Source organism: Protomyctophum parallelum (assembly GCF_964188405.1).
Source record: "Protomyctophum parallelum genome assembly, chromosome: 8".
NCBI classification, from domain to species: domain Eukaryota; kingdom Metazoa; phylum Chordata; class Actinopteri; order Myctophiformes; family Myctophidae; genus Protomyctophum; species Protomyctophum parallelum.
In genome coordinates, this window is record NC_139703.1 from 7,545,158 (window position 1) to 7,562,984 (window position 17,827).

General features: G+C 44.9%; 1 protein-coding gene across 1 annotated transcript in view; it reads right to left on the minus strand.

Moving 5' to 3' along the window:
* Positions 1-17,827, minus strand: part of rhobtb3 (Rho related BTB domain containing 3) — a gene marked incomplete at its 3' end in the record, with an annotated part of 47,554 nt that overhangs the window by 10,216 nt on the left and 19,511 nt on the right. The window contains exons 8-10 of the mRNA XM_083771601.1: positions 10,227-10,336; positions 6,133-6,242; positions 4,787-4,956 (exon numbers count right to left, since the gene is read on the minus strand). Coding sequence (XP_083627727.1) covers positions 4,787-4,956; positions 6,133-6,242; positions 10,227-10,336 — 390 coding nt within the window. The remainder of the gene's footprint in view (positions 1-4,786; positions 4,957-6,132; positions 6,243-10,226; positions 10,337-17,827) is intronic.

The window sequence follows — 17,827 nt, forward strand, 5'->3', positions numbered from 1 at the left end:
GACCCTTTGAGAGGAAAATAGGCTATTTTGTTGAAATCATTTCAGCCAGACGGGAGCCATAAATATGATTACTCGAAGCCAAGAATGGGTGGATATGAAGTTATTATCTTTCAAACACGAGTCTACTTTCCCATGTTCGTATTATACAAGAGGAGCAGGCAATGTCTTTTTTTTAAATGAGAGTTACCTTATATAATGTATTGTAACTATTGTTATAACGACCTCGAGGATGGACCGTTCAATTTTGTATGAGTCATGCTGTTCTGGTGTATTGTAATTGTAACACTGACAATTTCTTCCTCTTAGCGCATGTGCTCGCACACACACACACGCACGCACACACACGCACACATACACGCTGGTGACAAAGAAAGGAGTGCTTTGCCAAATGTTTGTACACAAGACTGATGAATGCCTCGCCATTAAACAACAAACTAAATTAAGGTTCAACATTAATTCAAATGATTACCCTCCACATAGGGCAGTATTCAAATTAATTAACCTTGACTGGAATTCATTATTTAGCATGATGAAGTTTGATGGACTTTTAAAGTAATTTCCCCCTCTGGCAACACTAAATACAGATGAAGCAGTAATGAAATGAGTCACTACTACAGTCCAATTTATACTCCCTGGTACGACGGTGTGACTTATTGTCAAATGGAACAGATCTACAAGCTAACAACATGTCCGCACCACGCAATGGAGCATAAATTAAACATTTAGTCGGACTGAATTAGTATTCAGTGCTGTTCCCTGTGTGCCTCCTGGGACTGGCGTTGGCAGTGTGTCTCAATCACACAGATGGTTTGTTGGACTCCTCATCTAGCTGGTGTATGTTTTTAGTTTGTTTTTGTACTTTTAGGGGTGTTCAGCCAGGACGACGGTATTGCTTCTCTCTAGTGTTTGACTGCTGATTTGGGGCTCATTTGTAAGGCCTGCAAACAGGGTGATGGAACGCCTGGCAAGGAACTGTCACAGCGAAAAGGCAACTGTGTGGATGGTGTGATCAAATTCATGGCTGCAGAGGAGAGCTTTTATCTGGGGGACACAAAGGCACCAAAACAGAGCAGGAAAAACAGCAAAACACCCTTTGACGGTTCAAAGAATGGCTGGATGAGGATGAGAGTCATGAGACTGTCTGGCAACTTTGACTCGTTGTCTTTATCTTTCTCTCTCGTCCTTGTGATAACCTGATTTTGTGGCGCGGTGTGTGGCTACTTTGATCATCTCTCAGTCCCAGCGGTATGGTTTGCTGGGACAGATCCTTGATAACAATAATGTTGCTTTATTTAGAGTAATCAGTGATATTTTTGGGTGTTAAAACAAAAAGGGTTTTGTTAAAATAGTCATCGCTATATAGTTTCCCAACCAGTGGGTCGTGAACACATTTTTATGGGTTATTTTGTTTCCTACATTTAATTTTTAGTATTTTCGTGATTTCTTTTTTTCATGAATTAAAAACAAATTTAAATGATTTCCGGTTACGTCATCATAACGCGCCTGCCTCGTCACAATGTCTGCAACAAAAAACGGATTTCCATACTAACCATCGTATAACGGCGAATTAAACACATAAAACAAATAGCGGGTTTAGCGTATTATGCGCGGAAAGACAATGGAATAAATGTCGTGGAATATGGGTTATGCAGTCAAACAGTCTCTTTTCTGCCCTGTAAAGCACTTTTTATGTCATGAAAGGTGCTATATAAATATATTATTATTGATGCGACTACATAAAAAAACAGCAGATCTACAACACTGCGACATGTTGTCTGCTATTTTAGAATTTTAATCCTGAAATAGTAAAAGTAACAGTTTTTGGACATATGATGTTTCCACCGGACAGCGAGGACTGTAGTTCCACTGTACAAATTACTGTACTATACCACTGAGCTCCTCCAACTGGCAAAAAGACAATTCAACGATTTAACCACATTAACTACGGCCTTCCTATTTTGGGCATTTTATTATAAGCACAAACCTTTTATCCCCACCAGGGGGCCTGGAACGGCTGAAGGGCGAGGGATTATGATTTCGATCCTGTGAGTGACTGTCTGTGAACATCTAATCTGAGGCACCATTGGACCGATCGGCACTCCCAGTAGACTAAGGACCTTTGCTACTACACATTGTTTCATTACGTTATAACTGGAATTTGTTCCTTAGATTCCTTGGATCGTAACGCAACCTCCATTTCCACCTGACAAGATTTGTCAGTACTACCTACTTGTACCGATTTTATCCAAAACTCGTTACAAATGAATGAATGAATGTGGTCACGTAATCATGAAGTAACTGTCACCTTTTTAAGCCCTTCTGATTGGCTACGATAGAGGGTATGCGGGTGACATCACCATCAAACCAGGAAGTTATGCAGGAATGCCTACTGAGTGGCAAAAAACTAGTTTCTGGCCTTGACAGCCCATACATCCACACAGAAAAGTCCTATCTGATTGCATTAAACAACGTTAAACAATGTTAAACTCACTTTGCATGTTGCTTTGCCACTCGGTGTGCCATTCACTTTAAGCATGCGCATACCCTCTATTGGCTTCCAAAGTTTTATCTGTGTGAGGGGCACGTTTTGCACAAATCATGAACGCTGTGTCTGATTTCTTTCTACTGTTCTTACAAATTCTGTCCAAAACTCACACAAATTGGTACATGTTATCTCTGGACTCGTGTGATCTTTTATTTTTATATATATATATATTTTTTTATCCCACGATTTTGTAACCCATTTTTCAACCCTGTGTCAATCATCTAATGTGATCCTGGGCTCTACACACCCTCCACCAACCTAGTCCCCTATATGGGGGACAAGGGGAGAGCAACGGACTCATGCTTCCTTCATGCCTGAGTGTCCAAGTTGCTCCTTTACACCTGACAGGGGGAGTTTCCCTGGTTGGACATAGCGCGTGGAAGGAACACGTTATTCCAACCAGTTCAACTGGACTTGTGCATCAAGTGCATGTTCCATTCCAATTGGCTATGACTGCCTTCCAAACTTTGCAGGCCCTGGGTAGTCAATCTGGCCTGGCGAGGATATGTGCTCAGAGGAGCGTTCAAAATGTGTTAACATTTTAAAAACTAAGAATTTCAGAAAATTCGTGCCAAAACAAAACGTGCCATGACACATTGTGAGCTTGTATATCAGCAATGTTTTGCTATTCGTGAGCTATTAGGTTTGTATTTTATTTTACAGATTTCTCATCTTTTTACAGGCTAGACTAGCTAGTATAATATAGGGCTTATAATAATGAATTGCATTTTTATAGCGCTTTTTCAAGTGCCCAAACGCTTGGGCATAATGTTTCATTCATTGGGAGTGTCCTCACTTCCCACATTCAAACACCAATGGTGGCGAGCTCACACCGACAGACTCATTGGAGGCAATGTGGGGTTCAGTGTCTTGCCCAAGTACACTTCGACATGTGGACAGGAGGAGGACCCGGGATTCGAACCGCCGACCCTGGGATCATTGGACGACCTGCTCTACCTCCTGGGCCACAGCCGTGCTTAACCACATCACGAACCCTAGCAACCCTATTCTGAGCACGTAAAAGACAAACATTCTGCAAGAATAGGAAGACATTTTCTAAAAACAGTAGATCTACAAGCTCACAACACCCACAACATGCTGTTCGGGGGGGGGGGGAGGGGTCGTCTTTTGATGTGAAATACCATCGCATCTGGCGCTTTGCTGCCAGACGGGACACTCTACTTCCCGCAGAGTAATGTTGGTGACTCGATCTTGCCATTTTATCCTCTCTATTGTGCGCAGCGCTCTGGTGTCGAAGCCATCAATTCTGTCTGCCAGGGTCTTGTCGAGAGGCCAAGTTTCTGAGCGAACTTCGGGAGCAGGGAAATCCAATTACAGCCGAATGGGGCCAGACCAAATCTGACCGAGGGTTATCTTTCTCTTTTCTTTTCGTCTGGTGGAAGAGATTTTTTTGTAAACGGGGAAAAATATTTGATGACCAAGGGACTCGGGTCAACACTGTAGGGTTTAAGTTGTTAAGTCACTTATAAGCGGCAGCGTAGGTTTATTCAGTGCATTTTCTTTGCCCTCTAATGATATATTTTATGCTGTATTACTATTTAATACCATACGGGGCCATGTCCACAGAGAACACCTTTTGAGTCTTCCTTTTATTTCTGTGGTAAAGATGCGCTGGAGCACTATCCTCTTCACAGTGCAGACCATTGCACGTTTTTGGTGCCCTTGGACGCTTGAAGCGGGAAACCGCTTTTGGAATGGATCGTTGCGCATTTGATCCTCCAGATTGCATGCGATCATTTTCAACCCGACGATGAATCGTTACTTACAACCATGAGAAGTCCATGTTTACAATTGTTTCAGCTAAGCTATATTGAGCTAATAACGCAGATGACAGGACGTTTGAGCAGTGAGCACCTCAATGGTCGATAGGTTTGAGCAGCAGGGGCATCACGCTGTGTGCGAGCGTTTAGCGTTATGGCCATGATATCCAAAGGCGCTCCTCGGCTCAATGGTAAATGGTGCATTTATATAGCGCCTTTATCCACGGCGCTTTACATAGATTGTGCATTACATTCGCCCATTCACACACCGATAACGGAGGAAACCACGCAAGGCACCATCCTGCTCATCGGGAGCAATACCTCCTGAGCCACTGCCGCCCCAGACTCGGTCCGGTCCTAATGGTGGCATTAGGACCTAACGGTGGTCCTAATTACAATGTGTATATATATACAGTATGATACTTGTGTATAATATGAGTATACTTTGCAGTAAACCCACCAGGGCAGCAGGTGTCAGTGTAGAGGTACTCCAGGAAGGAGAGGAACGTGTCAGAGGACACTCCGTGGATGGGCACCACTCGGCTGCGCGCCTCTGCGTACTTCCCGCTGAACATGGCGGCCATCACGTCGCAGCGTGCCACCAGCACGGCCCGGTGGGCTGGCAACACGCTCCCTGGGACACACACACCATGCATGCAAAAATGATTTTCACAGCAACAGGCGTGGGAGATAATAACACACATGTTTCACTTATTCTACTGAATTTTGGGAAACTGCATGTATATTTGATCTCTCTCTCCCTTAAAAAAAAACATGCTTAACTATTAAATTCTTGAAGTCAAATTCCCCATACGGTAATATGAGGATAATCATGTGAACATACTTTACCAATAAACAAATTCTTGTTATTTCTATGAAAATCAATCTAATCTAAAAACTATGAAGTCAAACATCTTTTGATTTTTGTGAGTATTACTCTACGAGAGACGGCCGTGGCGCAGAGCCATTAATATTCACGTGACACTACTGCAAAACCAAATTGCTGCTGGTAAGTGCACAATTTATGCTGTTAAGTGCCAATGTAGTTATGGTGACAGCTCTTGCCACAGTCAGCCAATGAGCTCTTAGAAAAACACACTCACACTCGCACAAAGTAGAGCCGCTACTCAAAGACAAAGGTTTATCCTCCTAAGACTGGTTTTATCCTCCTGCAGGAAAAACACTGAGAACCAGCTGTATATCTCTAGTCTATCTGTGTTCTACCCGTCTGTCCTGTTACTTAAAGGTTTTATGACATTCATTTTCATTTATTTTTCCTTTTCTTTTTTCTTTCAGGTTTTATGACCTCAATTACACCAAAAAAACCTGAACTTTGAACATTCAGTGGATTTTTTGTTTTCTTTGGGGTTTGGAAGCCTTTTGAGCTACAATGAAAACAGGCAACACAGTGAAAACAGTGACATCTGCTGGCAAATCCCATTGACATGTATGGGATTTGCAGGGTCTTACATCACTTACTGCGGGCAAATCAGAGCACCTGTTTGAGCCAGAAAACCCCAGATCACAGAAAATCTACTGAATGTTAAAAGTTCATGTTTTTGGGTGCAATTGAGATTAGAAAACCTAAAAAAAATAAGAACAATTCCAAAACCTTTTTTTTAATGTCACAATCCCTTTAATACGTCTTACTGTGCTGTTGCTAAGACAAAGACTTTTTAGGTCTGTGTCAATAACATTGAAGGAGCTTTTTGTTAAAGTGATCTTGTGTTTAAGATCAATTTGCGTGCAGGTAATCTCTTGTGCGTGCGTGCATGCGTGCGTGCGCAATAGGTGTAACAGATGTACTTGCCTTGCACCATGAAGATGACATCAGAATAGAGAGGGGAATTAAAGAGGTTCACTAGAGTCTGGGGGCCAAGCTGAGCTGCTCGTGCACTGGGGGTATCCCTGGAGCCCTGCACACACACACACACACACACACACACACACACACACACACACACACACACACACACACACACACACACACACACACACACACACACACACACACACACACACACACACACACCCCAAGTCAGAAAGATGCCATCATTCACGTTCAGCTGCAGACATGTGCATGCATACACAGAGAAAAACACACAACGGTGAATCATTCCACCACTACCTAGCTGTCAGATGCTTGCTGGCACGGGCATTCCCATTCATGTGCACTGTACAAATCCTCCCGTTTAATTTATCCTTCCGTAACCCTATAGGGGCGTCACTCCGAGCGGAACCCATTCGGTTAACATTTGCACCCTCTCAACGTTAAGTCCGTCCGTCCCACCTACAGTAACCCGCCCTCAGGAACACAAACGGCGTGTCTGACTGCCAGTCATGCTTGGTGGTTAGCCAAATCCGCTGTAGTCTGCGTTGCCAAGAGGGCCACCACCGCTGCACTAGGCAGCCTGACGCTGAGAACAGACTGCAACAAGCCGAGGGGCTGTTCAAAGGCTCGGCGTGACCAACCCATCTATTCTCAGCCATAATGCATTCAAAGAAACCGTTATGCAAAGTGTGCTGCAGGAGAACGCATGCATATGAAATGAGGGGAGTGGAGGGGGAGGGGTGTGGCGGAGGGCTACAGTGTTTGTTCACAACACGTTTGAGTTCAATTAACAATCATTGTGTGTGTGTGTGTGTGTGTGTGTGTGTGTGTGTGTGTGTGTGTGTGTGTGTGTGTGTGTGTGTGTGTGTGTGTGTGTGTGTGTGTGTGTGTGTGTGTGTGTGTGTGTGTGTGTGTGTGTGTGTGTGCGTGTGCGTGTGTGCGCGCGTGTAATGCACAAGTCTGTGTGCGCACACGTGGCATGGTATGTAACGTGGTTGCCTCACAACACGTTTGGAGTTCAATTAACAATCATTATTTGACGTGTGTGTGTGTGTGTGCACGTGTGCGTGTGTAATGCACAAGTCTGTGTGCGCACACGTGGCATGGTATGTAATGTGGTTGCCTCACAGTCCACAGACCAACCGCGCTGCGTGTCACTGTATCACATTAACATCACTTGACCTTTCTCTGTCAAATGGACGCGCATAGAAGTGCGGCTTCTAGCAGCGTAAAGCGTGTTTGGTTCAACGCTGCCAAGGAGAGCAACAAAACACTACAGCAAATCCTCAGTAAACATTGTCACTCGGTCCGGCCGCTGTTGTTGGATCAGCTAACCGAACTGACACGAAAACTGAAATTTCATTTGCTTTCAGTGATCGGAGGATGCCTTTCCTGCGAGCAGCAACCATTATATCAAATCCTCCTGACAGGATGAATTATGGATGTATTGTATGTACAGTATAGGCTATGTATTTGTGTAGGCTGTGCACGTACGTACATTATGTGTTACTGTGTGTCTACCTGTCGAGTGTACTCGACCTGCATGCCAAACGTTTCATGTTGGAGTATTTATGGTTTAGCCATGTAGACGTTTTTCTGCACACTGCCTCAGGTCAAAGACCTAGTTCCATCCAGATGCGTTGGTTGTGCACTGCACACACACACACATACACACCATGCGACATGCCACCGGCTTGTCTCAAGCAACCATGTCACACATCCACACCAATTAGGGCAGTGATTCTCAACCTTTCCCAGCAAGCACAGTCAGGACCTGGAGAAAATAGTGACACCTAGATTGGAAACTAGTCGGATCTGGCCCAGAATATCACCTGATTTCAGCCAACATAAATTCTGCCCACTAAGATAGAGTTAAGTCATATCATAACTAGTCCGTTCTGGCCCAGAATAAACTATATTATTGGTGAAGACGTCCTGGAAATGACGTAACGATCATCCCCATATGGGCTGTGATCTGGCCTAGTCCTGAAATCCTTAACCCATTCTGAACGGGCACCCATTTTGGTGTTGGCATCATGTTATGCTTTAGCTATTTAAAAATAGCAGATCTACAAGCTCATATCGCGCCACCGAGTGGCGCGATACGAGCTTGTAGGTCTGCTATTTTTGAAAAATCTTAAAAAACGACTGACATTTTTAGAATCTGATCTCAGGTCAGAATGGGTTAATCAGACCAGTGTGTCCCCAGTGGAAACCTCGTATGAATCTGATCTCAGGTCAGAATGGGTTAATGTCACCGGAGGACGTCATCATGACGTCATTCGGCTTGCTGTGTTATCATTTCAAAGACGCCGCTGTTGATATGCATTAGGCCATGGACCTTTAATCATTTGATAACATTTTTGTGATAAATCACTGTTAAGGTCAGCATTATTCATTTTCTGTCATAACCTGAACCGGCACCCGTTTCGACTGATATCAATCGACAAGACCGCAGTGATCACTTAGGATCAGTACGATTGTTTTCGACGAGTATGGGCATGCTCTGCCGACTGAAAAGAAAACCTGACAGGATTAAGGTTGGCGAACATGCGTTAATATTAGGACCGCGCTGCGACATGCTTGCGGTTATGTTTAGGGGAGGGTATGAGGAGGCTTGTCATTTTCAGTAGGCTCAGTAGACCTGACTAGACCGATAAGATCGGTTAACGTGTCATCAACGCCAATCGCAGCCAGTAGGCTCCAGGCGAGCCGATCGGCTGGATAAGATCGGCGTAATAAGTAACCTACTGGGAATTATCGGTTGATTTTCGGTCGAAACGGCTAGAACCGGACACCTAACTACTAGGGATTCATGCCCATTTAACTGTCGTGGCTGATGGTGGTGCATGGACCATGTGAGCATGCAGGGTTCGATTCCGACCTTGATGTGCGATACCTTATTGTCATATGTCTTCTATTTCTTGTCTCTGGTCTCTACATGCACTGACCATGCATTATGCTCCCAAAAAACAAACATAAAGGAGTGGCTGGTGTCCCCGTGTGCATCAGACGAGGCAGGTGGTTGTCTAACCTGACAGTTTGGGTTATTATTTAAGGACCTGAGGCCGATTCTAAAAAAGAATGTCTTCTAAAAAGAGTTTTCTGAAAAATGTTTCTATGGCAGTGGTGCTCAACCTTTTTCATGTCAAGGACCCCCAGAATTATCTGTACTTGGCCGCGGACCCCCATTTGAAAATATGTTGTTCCAGCCTCCAGGGACCCCCCAGAAGCAAATATTTGAGTTAAAAACGTTCACTGTGTAAGAATACGAACCAAACAAAATAGCAGATCTACAAGCTTGTAGCGTGGCACTCGGTGCCGTGCTATGAGCTTGTAGATCTGCTATTTTTCAATAGCTAAAGTATAACATAAATGTGAATGCAATGAGCCCTAACTGTGGAAGCCAGGCAGAACATGTCTGTCTGTCTGTCTGTGTGTCACGGTGTGACACCACCCGCCACCAGAGGGCACAGTTACTATGGAAGCCAGGCAGAACAGTGGCTGTCTAAAGTGTGCAGTTAGCTGTCTAACATGTGCATGTGTGTGTGTGTGTGTGTGTGTGTGTGTGTGTGTGTGTGTGTGTGTGTGTGTGTGTGTGTGTGTGTGTGTGTGTGTGTGTGTGTGTGTGTGTGTGTGTGTGTCTGTGTCAGACTGCCACAACAGCGATTCGGTGTATAACTACTAACGTGTGTACCACACATAGCTTGCAATTTACGAGCTGCGTTCGCTTCCCGCGTTCGTGCGTCTTACTTGTGCTTAAGACACCAAAAGGGGTTCCCGTCCTGAATGGGTTAAGGATACAGTACAATATGTACAGTGTTATCTCTCCAAATGGAGAGGGAAGTGCAACAATCCGTAAAGATGAACGCACGCATCTCCAATCCCGGCATGCACCTTCTGTCGCGCTGAAAGTCGTGTTAGATCATTCAGTAAACTGAGCATTCAATTAAATTGTTGAATGCTCAACAACCAAGGGAGTGTATTAACATACTCTACCGATGCAGATGATGCATGATATGTTAAAATGATGTTTATTCATTATTGCAGCTTTTTAATTTCGCCTCACCTTTTCTTTACCCACGAAAGAGCGTATGCGTTCCATGAGTTGAGACACCGCCAGCGTGCTCTTCAGTTTCTCTTCCAGGGCCTCCTGCAGATGCTCCCACTCCCACGCACCTACAACGCAGAAACAACACACTGACTACCACACACTATGCATTATGTGTACACGGACCAAAACATCACCAACACGCATGTTTCTCCTTTCTAGCATGGCAGCGATGAACGGAGAACACAGGAGATAGACATTAGGCACCCCTTGCATGGCCACGTAGCACCCCAGTCCCCCACGCGGGCTCCCATTTAGAGACGGTTTCGTGCAGACAGTCTTGCCCCTCCAGACAACCAAACAAGCATCAAGGGCCAACATCTGGCAAGATGAATGGAAAAATGACAGGCTTGACAGAATAATTAACACCAACAGAAAGCCTTGGGGGCGCCCGCTGGCCAAGTGGTCCAGGCGCATGCCACATATACTGTAGGCTCTGGCCTGACAGCGAGTTTCGTGTTCGAGTCCCGTTCATGACGACCTTAGCTGCCTCTGTCTCTCCCCTTCTCTCTCTCTCCCCTGCCAATCTCCACTGGATACTATCAATAAAGGCAAAAAAGCCAAAAACAAATCTTAAAAAAAAACCTCGCTAGTGGCCACGACCATGGCTGGACAACCTGGAAGTCACTCAATAGACTAATAGATGTTAAAGGCAGCAGCGTTTATGTATTTATAAATATAATCATCACCTGGTTCCATCTGCCTGCGGGCCTGTCTATAACACACCCCTCTGCCGGGGCAGAGGGCACACCCTCTGCCGGTTTTTGCAGTGCGGTACGGAAAAATGACAACTTCCAGGGCCCAGGGGCAGTTCAAACGCTGGAAGCCCTGCTTCCGCCTAGGCAGTCTCCGCCTTAGGTTGTGAGCGACCAGACTTTTCTCTTTGCAGATGGCTGGGACCAAGCCCCCAGTAAGACTCTCCAACGTTGAAGCACTGGGCCCTATTGGTAAGAGGTGGGACTGCAGGCGGACCCGTGGCGTTATGACGAGGAAACCCCGTGCAGCTGGGGTTTAACATTGAGCGCCCGTTCTAGACCGTTCTTCCGGGTGCTTCAAAACGCCACTGAGCAACTTCCACTGAAATGAATAGCGGGCGGGGCTATCGCTCCGGTTCAGTCTCTATCCTTTTAACCCATTTTGGGCGAGAACCCCTTTTGGTGTTTTAAACATTATGTTATAATTTAGCTATTGAAAAATAGCAGATCTACAAGCTCATAGCGCACCACCGATTGGCGCGCTACGTACTTCAAATTGTGCCTCAAATCTTTCAGAAAATTGTCATGATTTAGGATTTAGTCAGGCCTAAAAGGGTTAATACTCTATGGCTGGGACAGAGGCTAGGTTCCATTGCAGTGCTGATTTGGAGGGTGGAGCCAGAGTTAATCAGCAGAACGAGAGACAACCTGGCCAGTGTCTCTCAAACTATAAAAGCCCTGCTCTGTTCATGGCTTTTCCTCATTCCTCCTCAGACTCAGGCTGCAGAAGCAGCCACAGAAGAGCACCTTTGTTTCTAATTGCATTTTGTTATTTAAAGCTGGGCAACATGTTTCCCTGCCTGATTTGGAAACACATTTTTAAGATTGAATTCCCCAGAATAGGTATGCCGGGGACCGGTTCCAAGGGGTTAACGATTCTAAAATGGCCATGGCCTCTTGAGGCTTATTGCTTCATTATGAATCTGTCTGGTCTTTATAGTCCAATGGAAGAAAATCACCTGATTTATAAATTTGACCCCCACACTTGAAAATATGTATATAATTTGCATCATATACAGCACATTCCCAGTACAAGTAAGAACATGTGTTTAACCCATTTTGGGCGGGAACCCCTTTTGGTGTTAGCATTATGTTATGCTTTAGCTTAGCTATTGAAAAATAGCAGATCTACAAGCTCATAGCGCGCTATGAACTTGTAGGTCTGCTATTTTTGAAAAATCAAAGAACGACTGACATAGAAACATAGCTTTTTCAGAAAACTGTCAGGATGTGGAAGACATTTTTTTAAATCTGATCTCAGGTCAAAATGGGTTTAAATGGCCAAGTACAGCCCTGCAGCTTTGAGGGCGTGGAACACTGGCCTGGCGGGGCCAGACTTCCTCTCTATGAGTCAGGCTAGTGGAACACTGTACTGTATCTCTTCTCATCAAGCAGAACCATTGAGGGAAGGCTGGCCTTCAAGCACATGACTGGACACTAACACTTTCATCATCATCATCATCAGTTCATAATGGCTGTATTTCAGCTGATAGAGGGATTCGAGTCTTGTTGCTGCCTGTGTGTATGATGACTGCAGAGTTGAGACCTCACATGCTGCGATAACGGATTAGCTCAATGGCGGTGGCCAGGATTAGAAATGAAGGATGGGCTCACAGGTGGAATGTTATGCATTGGCAGGATGGGATGGGGATGGGATGGAATTACGTGACTGGAAGTGGCAGTATAGCAGTCCACATTACCATCGTCCTCGTCCTGGGACAATCTCACTCGAGTCAATTCTGTCTGTGTGTTTCTATGTGCAGGGCGTTGCTGAAAACGAGCACTTGTGCTCAGCGTACTACCCTGGGTAAATAAAGTAAAAGAAAAACAACAAAAAAAAAAACAATGCTCTGGGTTCAGTTATTTTTGTGCTCTCTCTCTCACACACACACACACACACACGCGCGTAAGCACACACACAACAACAAACACATGCACACATCAACACTGGGCGTCTTTCTTCTCTAGGTGAAATGCATATGCACAGTTCAGCGAAACAAGCAGAGCATGCAGAGGCGTACGCCGCACGGCACTAACCCAATGGGCACGCTCAGTCATTTAACGCTGCAATATATACAGAGAGACACAGTCACATGGAGTTAGCAGCACGGCAGTGAAAGTCCCCGCCTGTGTACTGTCTGCACTCAGCCAAGTAAACCAACCCTCCAGCAGGGAGATCCAGGCCACATGATGGGGGGGGGGGGTTGCACTGACCAGTGACCACACACACACACACACACACACACACACACACACACACACACACACACACACACACACACACACAGATACACATGTCCAATATGAGGGATATTACTGTGGTCATATTATTCCAACCCCCTGCTGTCAAAACAGTGAGCTCATCCTCCAGCACTTAATAAGATTATCAATTAATAATCTATCCCTATTTTGTCATGTCATTATAGGCGTGACGTTGAAAAGCCAATTGATATCTCAGATCTACAACCTCATAAGGCGTTGTGAGGTATAGTAGTTCTCGAGACAGACTTGTTGTTGACTAGTCAAAGGAAAAGAGGGCCATCGACGATGGGTTCTCAGATTGTGAGGATAGTGACCAGGATAGTAACCAGGATAGTGACCAGGATAGTAACCAGGGTACTGCTGACGAAGGATACTGATGAATAGTGAGATTAGTGACCAGGATAGTGACCAGGGTACTGCTGACACAAGCATACTGATGGATAGTGACCTCAGATAATTAATAAAACCCTATAAAAAGCACGTTTGAGTTCGTAGAGAGAAGCGATTATTGGAACATTTAGTTCAGCCTGTGCGTGTTAGTCTCTAGTAAGTCTGCTTGCCTCCTGAGCCCAGGAGGCATAAAAGCAGTTGGCATAAAAGCCAACTGCTTTTACAGTTGGCATAAAAGCCCAATAGGCGAAACTTTGGCCACAGCAGTTGCAGAAACAGCAAACACGCTGAGGGAACTAATAATGCGGCTCTAAATGTGTCAACTGAAAAGAACGTTTAAATTGCACCATGTCTATAATATGCATACAAGCAATGGATCGTTTGACATATTTATTTTGTATGTGTTGACAAATGCTGAGCACACATACCTGTACTGTACATACAGTAGGATTACATACATACACATCTCACCAGGCCTACCATGCTAAACTATTCTCTTCCCTTTCACTTTGCTCTCATCTTATTCAGCACCCGCCCACTCTCTCAATCTCATAGCACTTTTCTCAAGAATTTATCTTCCCTTCACACCTCTCACTTGCAAAGAACAAATTACAAATGCACAGAAGCACTAGCTTGTGTGCATGGTGGTACAAACTACATACATATTCTATCTATGATTGAACTAAATGCACACTTACTCTTATTCGTACAGCCACTCGCACAGAGATTTAAACCAAGCTTAACCCTATAATCTTCCTCCACTTCTACCCATTCGTCCAGGCACACGCACGCACGCATGCATGCACGCACACCTTATAAAATAGTTGCATTTGTGCATGTGTCTGTGTGCGTGTGCACGTGTGGCTGCCCCCAGGGTGCGCCCACTAGTAAAGCCTTATTTATGCTTGCCGTTGTGAGCTTGTAGATCTGCATAATATGTTCTGTGCGCTGCACCGACGTGCAAGCGCAAGTATAAAAGGTTGTAAGAGTTGCTGACATGCCTGTTGAGGGGCAGCCGGCAGTTATGAATCATCCTCACAGCACTCACAGACCACTGGGACAATGTGTGAAAGAAAGCCTTCCAGTGACTCAAAGTATTATGCGGCACGGCAAAGCACTGCAGAGCTAGTCTATCTAAACTGTTGACTGTGGAGAATTTCAGTTCACCCCTCAAGTCACTCAGAATACCATTAGTTTGTCTAACCGGGCTTGATGAGAGCTTAAATTACATCATTCACAGGCCGGAAGCGAAAAGTGCTACAGTAGGCATTTATAATGCAGACGGACAGTATGACTATATGTTTTATGTCTATATAATGACTTACCATGTCTCTATAAAGCATATGCCCAAATATCCTGCTTTAGTGGCTGAAATATATTACCTTCATTTAGCTGATGAATAACAGACATAAACGGAATCACTGCGTGTGTGTGTGTGTGTGTGTGTGTGACGTGTGTGTGTGTGTGTGTGTGTGTGTGTGTGTGTGTGTGTGTGTGTGTGTGTGTGTGTGTGTGTGTGTGTGTGTGTGTGTGTGTGTGTGTGTGTGTGTGTGTGTGTGTGTGTGTGTGTGTGCCGTGAGACAGATGAAATGATAGTAGATCAACTAAACCATCGAGAGATGAGCCAATCCATGCTAAATCAATGTGCATTGTGCATACTATTTATTGGACCCTTTAACGAGCAAGAATGGCCCGAAACATCAAAGAAAGTACAACCAGTATTGGTCGGCGAAACAGTATGACTGTCTAACTCTGCTGCTACGCGATTAATGATAGTTCCTGTCCTAGATAAAAATACTGCAGCTGTTTACCGTCAAGCCCTTTAGCTGGGACTGATTTCTATCCCTCGCCCTAATGCAACAATGGACTAGTCCCAAAAGCAGGCGGCATACTCTCTGCCACAGGCGCGGCGGGTACGATTTATAACACACCTAAAGCACCAGAGAGATAATTTAAGTACTTTTGTGGGACGGAATTCAGTAAGTAGTTCAGTAGTTCCGAGCAGATTGCTACAACCCGCAGCTGAAGCACAGAGAATGCCGGAGGCTCATATTCATTCAACATCAGCAGTCAACAGTATAGCAACAACTGAAGGCTTAAAAAAGTTCTAGCCAGTGAAGAAGTGGTCCGCACACATGGCTTTGCTTCAACAGTGTTTATTTGTGTTAAATGAACACCATTATCACCTGATGAAGGCTGTTCACGACTGTTTTGAGGTGAGTTTGGAATATGGTGATAGAGTCAAGGGGCCTGATTCTTCAACGTGTTTCCGCTGATATATTGCCGTGACGCTGGCGGAAAGGCATTTACGTGGATTTCCCACATTAATTTGGAATTCATGGAAATGGCCGTGAACTTGACGCTGACTTTGGTTCGTCGGAAACTCCGCTAAATTCTCCGCCACCTCTTTAGGTGGCGGAGAAATTTGCGGAAGCATACACTTGCATATAGATTTATTCAGAAGGCTTTAGTCTTCATGCTGAATCAATAAATAGTCCCCAAATCTCAGATAAAATATGTAGGCATGTGCCCCCAACATATTGGTCGATCAGCACATAAAAAAACGATATATATATATATATATATATATATATATATATAAGCCGAGTGCACTTGTATGCCTAAATGCATGCATTCTAGAGGCAAGTTAGCCTATAGAGTCCCATAAGGAAACTGCCCCTGCAAGCCCCGACACCTTTTTATTTTATTTATTAGGATATTTCTATAGCATGCCATGCGCGATTGCGCTGCTCACTGGACAGCCTTCTCTAGGCTACTCGCAGTGCAACGCGTTGTGAGCTTGTAGATCGGCTCTCGCGGACTGCATGTTAAAAAACAAACTCACAATTATAATAAGAACATAGGCCTACACTTATCTGCATTTTGCACTGTACGAATCTAACGTTGTTTCGGTGTGTGTGTGTGTGTGTGTGTGTGTGGGGGCAGCGTGCTGCCGATCCGATTCACATTGGAAAATGAATAGGGCTAATTAGCCCTATATAAAAAATAGAAGACCACATTTATAGCCTAATGAATGCAGCGTGTTTGAAAGTCGGCCAGTCATATCAGTTTTAAACCAGCTCACATCCACTCGTGAACATGACGGACAGACAGACAGAATTTATAATAATGTATATTGATATTGATCACATGCCACATGGATGCCACACACAGAATAGTTTAACTCACTGGATAAACTCACTGGATTATAATTTCTTCAGACAAGAGGATCCCAGGCCTACGAGGTAGGCCTATAATATATTTACTTATGAATGTATGGGGCTATGGGCTACTGTTCTTTATCGCGCAACAGTGTCGAGGGCCCATGCAGCCCCCCTCCCTCTCTCGTCTCTCTCTCTCTCTCGCTCTCTCTGAAAAGACGACTTTTGCATTGACATATCCGATATTTTAAATATCGGATATGTTTTACCTCTGCATAGGTGTGAGAGAGCACCCGCCTTGGTCCCGAACTTAATTAAATAAATTATAATTATATTGCTTCAGCGGAGCACGCACCGTTGCAAGCTTCGATAGCAGTGACCGCGGCTGTGATCTCAGACAAACTGCTGTCTGCTGAGTCATGCTTGAAGTCTTTTATGGTATGAAATTGGGCGTGGATCAATGCAGATGAGGTTGTCGGGTGCTTTTCCGATCACTTTGCACCCGCTGCATTCAGTATGACATACACCTGCGATACACCTGCGCACCTGTGGTACACACCACTCTCTGAATAACACGTCATCTCAACGTAGCTTGATCGGACGGATAAATACGATATCTGTTTCCGCCACCGTTACACTCTGGCGCATTTCGTTTTTGAAGAATCAGGACCCATGTTTCTAATATCAGGGGGGAGGGAGTTCCAGAGGTGAGGGGCAGAGCGGCTGAAGGCTCTTGACCCCATGGTGGAGAGACGGGCTGGGAGGACTTTCAGAGTGATGAAGGAGGCAGACCTAAGAGACCGGGTGTGAATGTTGACGTGGACAAGGTCAGACAGGTATGGGGGGGGGGGGGGGGGGGGGGCGAAGGTATGCACTATTGTGGGGGCAGACATTCTGTGAAAATAGCAGATCTACAAGCTATGTGTTGTGTGAGCTTATAGATTTTGGGGAAAGAGATTGGTGGGTGTAAACAGATTGGTGGCTGTAAAGG